An 8,614-nucleotide genomic window follows, 5' to 3' on the forward strand; every position below is an offset into this window, starting at 1 on the left:
AGGAGAAAGGTAAGCAATTTGGCAGGGCAGGGAAGGATGAGGCAACAGAGATCAATTTTAAGGAAAGATGAAGTAGAGAGGACCAGAACAACATACATGCTGAACACACTTCCCTCTTCTCACCATTCTTCTTCTATTATTAATTTTATAAAACTTACAGGCAAAAACATGGATCATCCTCCCCTAGTGCTGGTGGATGGAGGATGACAATCTGCTACTGCTACCAGTTACTCCATTAGCTCAGGTGACTGGTCTGTGTGTGGTAGTCTAAGGATTCCAAATCCACTGATGACCAATATAAGTATTCAGGTAATGCCACAAGGACCCCATTCTCTCAAAGTTGAGTTTAATTTCTTTTAATCAGCATGCCACAAAAAAAAACTGTAAAAATAAAATAATTAAATACTGCATACCAAGAATAGTCACAAGTAACAACTACACTAACATGGCTATCATGCTTCCAGTAACTAAGCTAGCTTAAGTACCTCTTCACAGCAGTGCGATGCCTTACTTTCTTCAGATCAACTGAAAGCCACCAACATAGGCTTACAATGGATGCACAACTTCTTACCATGAGTTCTCATTAATATTCAAGATGCCAACATTAACACAAAATCACCTCCATTTAATGAGCACAAAGAAAAGAGCATATTCAAATGCCAGAAAAACATGGCTGAGAGAGGTTCTTTCCTCCCACCCATCTCTTTCAAAAGATGAAGCAAAATACTTCTTCCAGACATGGAAATGCCCACAAATGGCATATTTGGAGCTTTCCTCCTTTGTGAAGAAATGTGATTAATTAAGCCTGTGAACCCATGCAAAAGGCATGAGCCTGTCATTAGTGTCTATGCTAGCACCTCCTCTTCCTAGAGTCCTATCAAGTAAAACACTTGCAGAGTTTAGAAATCCACTACCCCAAAACTGCGGCTGCCTACAGATGTGCTCCACAGACTTGATTAATCAAGTCTTCTCTGCTTTCTAACTAGCCTGTAATTCTACTTGCTTTAGCATAGTTTAAAATATATGCATACCAAAACATTCTTAAAGTCCCTTATCACAATATGTAGACACTATTGATTTGATGAATTGTTCCACGTGAACAGAGATGATTTTATTTATAGCAATTAAATATCACTTTCACAATCTCATACAGCATCAACCACAGTAACAAGGTTTTGGACACTGCAAGGAATGGTTAAAGCTGTTTTAATTTAAAATGGAATTGCATAGTTTTAACGGTGTATAACTGCACTTCCATATGAAATCATGTTGTGATGTTTACCGTTGATTATTTGGGGACATGGCAGTTTGCAACCATGACTGACAACCTCTTACCTTTCATACACACAGGCCCCTGACAGCTGTTCATTTCAAGATGTGATGGGATCTAGTCCACAATCCCAACAATCACACCTGCCAACATGACATGTATATGGAAGGAAAAATGGTTTTGAATTAAATCTGGATAATGCCATAGTTGTTGCTGGAGGGGCAGCCCAGAATTATGAGGCCAGACACCCCCTGCACCAGCAAGATGAAACCAGGGTGCCTACAATCAGCTGACTGTAAACTGGGCCAAACCAGTCCCCAGCCCAAGCTGACAATCAACTGATTGTCAAAACCCCAGCTAGGGGGGCACAGGTCCCAGTGCAGGGGGTATCAGCTGCTGCAACCCAATCTGGTGCACTGGGGATAAGAAAGAACCTGTGTGCTGCTTAGCTAGACAGTACACAGGATCTTTATTCATACCTGGATGCCTTTGCAGCCCAATCCCCCAGCCCCTCTGTGCCAGGACCTATAAAACCACATGTGCCATCCAGCTGGGTGGCACACAGGGTTTTGACAGGTCCCAGCCCTCAGATGGCTATGCATTCAATTTAAGGCATGCTACAAATGAATCACTTGCTGTATTATCACGCCTTAAACTGACTTCCACATGTGGCTGGGTTACTATCTAAGGCATGATGAACCTGCTAATTGCATCTTAAATGCAACCTGTCAGGGTTCTGAAACTGTTTGTAAACTTACTGTGAGACTTATCCATAGTCCAACAAAAATGCCTAAGAATGAGATTATTTTATCCACATCACTATCCATTGGCTCTCTTCAATTAACAGGTGCTCTAAAAATCTGATGCCCTAAAATCAGTAACCTTTGTTTCTCTCTTTAATGACCTACACTGAAGCTGAATTATAATGTTATTAGAGCTACAACTGATAAGACATGGTTTGGTTTTATCTCCCTTTTTAAAATGAATACAAACGTGGAGTTAGCAAAGGAGTCAGATCTACCAAAAGAAAGCAAGTGAACGTTATTAATTTTCAATACTCCCGAGTTGGTATTCTGTTCTTAATACATCTAGGAAATATGAAGTGGAGTTAAACTGGCTGCCTAGCATAGAAGTTCACGCAGTTACCTGCATCTAAATCAGTTTGTCTGCAACACTAAGCATTAAGTAGCCATAAATGGAAGTAATTTTTCCTACATATCACTACTTGGATAAGTTCAATTTAGCATGTACAACTAACACTTAAGAGATATGACCAGAGTAATTAACCATGATTTCTACTACTCAACCTTCTACTTTGTGTATTAACACTGAGAATAAATAGTCTCCAAGAAACTTCTACAGCAAAGATAAGAGCAACATTATTGAATATGCAGAGCCATCCGCTTTTTATGACTGAGTATAGAAAAATGTAACTGAGGTCTGCTTATACACTAACAAGTAACTTCTCTGTTTGAATTGTTTATCAGATATGCTGAATTTATAAGCAGAAAAGTACAGTAGTTTGCTTTGAGATATTAGCTGTGAATAATGAACCTGACATCTGCAATATACAAATCATTTTTGTTTTGTGCTTCAGAGCTAGCCAAAGAGAGAACTAGATCCTGCCAGTCTATTTTAGACTGGTTTCACCTGGGGTACCTCAAATCTTCAACTTCTGTAGTTGGTAGATGTAACCAACAGCAGAAGTTCATTCTGTAATTCAATGTTACAGTTTTTCTTCTTCAAAAGACACCCTGAACTAGTCATACTGGTAGCAGGCAAAGAGCCTTTTGTAAGCATATCATCTCCACTGTCAAGGCACAATAACCCCCGCTCTTATCAAATAGTTCATAGCTACCTTATTGTAACATGCAAAAACTAAATTATTTGCACACATCTTGTACACTTGATTTTTCAAGTAGACAAACCTCAGTCTAGTTCAGGCCTCTCTTAGGAGGGTCTGTATCAATAAATACTTAAGAATAGATGCTAAGGTACATACTCACTGGAGTAAGAACAAAGATTTTCCTTATGCAGCACCATTTTAACAATGCTTTCTTGACTACAGATTTAATACTTTTTAAACGATAGCTACACCTCAATCATTTAATTTAGAAACAACTAATAAAACTAATACATGCTGATAATGATTAGTTTCCTTTCCCTCTAATTGTAGTGCTGGCATACTCTAATAGTATTGCACAACAGTAGCACAGTCTCAGTGAATTCATCACCTAGGGCTTGTTCATACAAGAGGCATTATTTTTAAATTGATTTGGTTAAAAGTATGGAAACACCCTGTGTAAATACCTATTCATGCTTTAGTCCGGTTTTATTTACCTTCACATAGATTAGGAAGTAATTTAAGGTAAAATACAATAAACCATTTTTAAATTGAACATCAGAATGTTTACATGGATTTGCATCCGTCTAAACCTCAAGTTAAACTGGAAACTCTTACATAACCAAGGCCTTAGGCCAGTGGATCTCAACCTTCTTAGATCTTCAAGGCACCCCTCAGAAAATCCCAGCTCTCTGTTTTCGCTTTTTTTTTTTCACTACAGAAAAATAGAGCAATTCTTCTGTTGCCAAGAACTCGGGAAAGCCATTCCTTCATGAAAACTTGGGATTCATCCTGTGAATCATGTCTGCACAATTAACAGTACTAACATTTCAAGGGTGGAAGACCCCTGAAAGGATCTCAAGGCACCCCAGACTGACACAACACCCTAGTTGAAAATCACTACCTCAGGCTGTGACACAGCTTCACAACTTGGCAATTAGACTTTCCCCAAGAGGTCTAGAACACATATACAGGTTTCTCAAGCTTTATGCTGTACATGCATTGCTGGAAAATGGCACATAACTCAAATTCACATAAAGGGAACCCACTTAACAATGCAACAAATAGGGATACGTCCAAGACCTCAACTGTACTGACCCCCAGACCCATTTCTACCACTTCTACAAGACAATTTTGGTACTCACCAACAGCAGACAGGGCACAATCATAATGTGGACGGCAACTACAGAAACACGTCGCAGACAATGAGCAAGGAGCACAGATCCACACAGGAGACTATATTTTGGTGCACTACACAAACTAGCTGACTGCCAGCTTCCATCACACCGATCACATAAGAGTGAATTTACCTTGCATATAACAAATTTTTGGTTAAAAGAAAAAAAAGGGTCATTGCATAAAAGCGAGTTTGCACATACAGAACCCGCATAAAGCAAGGGAAACCTGTACTTCAGAATCACTTGCAATTGATCAGCTAGAGATACCTAGAAAGTATTTGTGCCTGTGTGTCAACTGGTTAATAAGGCTAATATTTCTTCTTAATTTGCTTTTCTGCTGATTGCTACCTGGATACACATAGATGCAATGCCGCCTCTCCCTGACAAAAATTACAATTAATCAGGGAAATCTGATCTGTTCAGAAAGGATTACTATGTATGATGTGCTGCAGAAAACATCAGGCAACCTTTCACTTATTCAAAAAATTAGTTCAACAAAAACATGCACAGCATTTTTTCCTAAGCAAGTCACCTTTGAAACAAACACATTTTAGTGAGGGTGTTTGTTTTAATTTTTCCATGCCAGAAACAAAAGAAGTTAATTCTTTGAGTATAAAATCCCATTAACTTCTCTGAAAAGCAGAGATAGGTCTTTAAGAACGGTGGGAAGGAAAATTTCACTCTCCCTCCCTCCCCATGAATGAATCCTTAAGCTCTTCCTCTGATTTGTACCAATGACTGTAGAGCAGGGGAGTCAAACTCACCCCATGCCCTGGGCTGGATCCAGACCAGGGGACTCCACACAGACTAGATCTAGCAAAAGGACTTAGGGTGGCTGCAGCAGGGTTTGCAACAGCTGATGTGGCCCAGGGCATGGGACAGCTGCAGGAGATCCAGCCCAGGGCCTGGGGCACAGGGCACCAGCAGCATGTCAAGCAGCCACTTGCCACAGCAGTGGTGATGGCCTAATAGGCTGCAAAGTGAGCTGGGCTGTCACCACAGACCTTACTTCCGGACATAAGAGCAAATTCATGTCCAACCTATGCTCTCAACATCTTTAACCCACTAGTGGCCCAGCAGACAGGATCCAACCCACAAGCCATTTGTTTGACACCCCTGCTGTAGAGCCTTTCAAATTGCTGAGAAGAGCTGAACTGTTTTTAAGGGCATGTTCATCCTCTACCTTTGTTTTACAAGCAACAGAACTAACCAACTTGAAACCAGGACTGGGATCCCATCAGTTCCATGGAACGAATACCACCTTCGCAACATAACCAATGTTTTACCTCTATTTCAGTATATTCATGACAGTGGTGGATACTACTCTTCTTAGGAGAACAAACTTTTACTCTCCACCCTGAGTCCAACTTTCAGTAATACTGAGACATTAAAGATCAATTAGGAACAAGGGGAGGAGGGGAATACTATCTTAATGCATCTGAACCTCCAGGGGAAGAAAAAAAGAACACCTCATAGCAAATTTGAGGGTCAGGATTAATTCGTTGGATAATTCAACACCTGCTATCATTCAATTAGTGTCATGTGTTAAAGTATTTCATCTGCTTGACTACATAGTTACAAAGAAACTAATGATCTAATCCAGAAGAGGTTACAGGTAATTCAATCAGCATTCTGCACACATACTCTCAATCAAGTTTTGTTAATATGAACTACTTCCTTAAACTGAAATACAGAGGATGAGGGAATCAACTAACAGTAGTACTCTAGACTGACTCTAAAATCAAAGCCTTACAAGCAGCAGAGTGCACAAAAACTTATTTGCTAAACAAAAAATGGGGGGAGGGAAGAAAAAGAATCCAATACATGTTTAAGATGCAAACTATTTTAACAAGAAAAAAAATTGTATGCTTACTTAGTTCTCACCATCTTATTTCATGTCCTATATCTATGGTAATCAGATGCCAGAAAAATATCCTTTCTAGTTATTTCAGTAACCTGTAGTACAGTGAACTTCAGTTTGAGATTCTGAATGAGAAGGCAGCATTCCTTAGGAGATACTGGACCTCTATGTCATCTTGAAATAGCAGATGCAAGGCACAGCCCTGAAGGGTTTAGGTACTTAATGCGGAGGGTGAGGAAAAAAAAGGAATAGACATTAGCACTAGACGGAAACAGGAAGTGGAAAAAGAAAGTCTCCAATAAAGTTAGTTTTTGTTGACTATGACAGCAAACGCTTCTGAACCTTTAATGAACAACTCTGGTTTGAACAAGTGGAGCCTTCAGCTCTCAGCAAGTCTTCTATATTCACAGATACAACTTAGCAGGGAGGTGCATTTATCTGAGAGCCTGATGCTTCAAACTGGAATATAATGCATTAAAAGGAAAGATGAAGACTCTTCCTCTTAAAGTCATCTAGTTAGTCTGAATGTGAAGAACAAAAAGACATTTACTAATAAATATTAAAAAGTACTCCTTGGAAAAAAAATAACAACTTTAGTAAAAAAATGCTGCACATGAAAAAGTTGCTTTCACTGCACTGTAATATGTGTAATAGATAGTTTCACATGTAGTTGTGGAAAAGGAATAGGAGCATACCATATAAAAGTAACAACTTAAATTATTTATGGCAAAACTACTTGAAAACAAAAAGATGTTAGTTTACTGGTCACATGAAAGCTCTTGAATCAGACACCATGTATTGCATTACTGAAAAACTTTTCTTCTTCTACGTAAATCACTACAGAAGACCAGTCCTAAATAAGCTACTGATTTGTGATCAGGATCAAATTCCACTTCAGGCTGAAAATTTGTGTTTGGGAGAGATTTTTGCATTAAGCCTTCTAATTTATTTTCCTAGTGCCTCGCTTACACTTGTATCTGAATGCCTGCTATCCACTTATGTTCATTCATCTCTGTAACACCCAAGAACGTTTAATTACAAACCTCTAACAGCCAGACTTTAAGTAGGCAGGATAACAAAGCTAAGATATCCATTTCCAAAGTGTTAGGCCTTCAGTTGACTCCACACATGGAAATAATTGCCACTCTGTCTAATGCCTACAACAAGAAGTGGCATGATGTAGACACAGGCATAGCAGTAACCTATCCATAGTTACTGTGTGCATCTTTCTAGGCTAAATCGAAATAGCAAGGTAAATCATGAAGTTGCATTAGCCATGCTATACTTAAAGCTGATGCAAGAAATACTCTGAAGTAACACACATTATTATTTAAAGAAACCTGATTCTTTGAGTACTGCAGCTTGTGTTCAATGAACACATTTTATTCATGTAAAATACTATATTCCCACATTGCGATCATATCAGCCCAGGTAAAAAAAAAAAAAAAAAGAAAAAAGGGGTGGGGGGTTAAATAACCTGACACATACCTGAACTGCACAAAGCAAACCCAGTACGCCTCATTTGACCATGCCCCCATCTAATCGACATCTAGAATGTCTAGAAATGTTGGGGCAAATCATGATGAGAGATACCAAGATTTAGATATTTTGAACACTTCTTGGTCTCATGACCCTTCCTAAACACCACTTCCCGCAGCATGCTTAATGAGCAAAACAGATCTTGCACTAGTTTCAGAGAAATCAGATGTCATTTGACATTCTTAATGACATGAAGATGTGAAAACACAACCGCTCTCAAAACAGCAGCTTCGTGCACTCCCTGCAAAGCTCGCTGTGCCAGAGGCGGGGTAGGAGGCGCAGCTGCAGGAGGAATCCCAGGCGGTCAAGGGGGCTGGAAAGACTACCCGAGGCAAGCAGAGTAGTCTAAGGGGGCAGAAACCATCTCTGCTAGGGGGAGAAGGGAAATCCATGCCAGACTGAAGTCTACCAGGCCTTGAGTCCAAGCGAGCCCTTTGGGAATCCCATCCAAGACGCTGCAAAAGCGTGAGGCATGACTAGAAGAAAACCTTAAGTCAGCCTGAAGTTGTGGGTGAGTCGCTTAACACCGCCACAGCCTGCCGCTCTCCGAAACACGCCAGCGGGGTGGTGAACGGCCCTGCCCCGACAGACACTTTGGGAAGCGCCTCAGTGGAGCCGCCCAAAGGCTTCGTACAGCACCTGCCCCAACACCAGCCCCTCAGGGGCCACAGCCCTGGGCCCTCGCAGGGCCACGCTGGGGCTGAAACGGCCCTGCCCACGGCGGCCCGCTCCCTCCCTCCCTCCCTCGGCGCTGCCACTCACCCAGGCAGGCAGCTCGGCCGAGGAGACGGCGATCCGCACGGCGCGCTCCTCATCCTGCAGGAAGGCGAGCGCCCGGCCCAGGCGCCCCGCCTTGGCGCCGCGGTGCCGGCGGGCCCAGAAGAGCGCGGCCAGGGCCACGAGCACCCAGCTGAAGCTCAGCC

The 8,614-nt window shown here is 41.3% G+C and overlaps 1 protein-coding gene across 1 annotated transcript in view; it reads right to left on the minus strand.

The window, feature by feature from the left end:
• The window catches only part of ESYT2 (extended synaptotagmin 2), a gene marked incomplete at its 5' end in the record, with an annotated part of 189,944 nt that extends 181,335 nt beyond the window's left edge, over positions 1–8,609 (minus strand). The window contains one exon of the mRNA XM_019507948.1: positions 8,454–8,609. Within this exon, the coding sequence (XP_019363493.1) occupies positions 8,454–8,609 (156 nt within the window). The remainder of the gene's footprint in view (positions 1–8,453) is intronic.
• Positions 8,610–8,614: the final 5 nt, after the last annotated feature.

Source organism: Gavialis gangeticus, unplaced genomic scaffold (genome assembly GCF_001723915.1).
Source record: "Gavialis gangeticus isolate Ggan-Ray unplaced genomic scaffold, GavGan_comp1, whole genome shotgun sequence".
NCBI classification, from domain to species: Eukaryota; Metazoa; Chordata; order Crocodylia; family Gavialidae; genus Gavialis; species Gavialis gangeticus.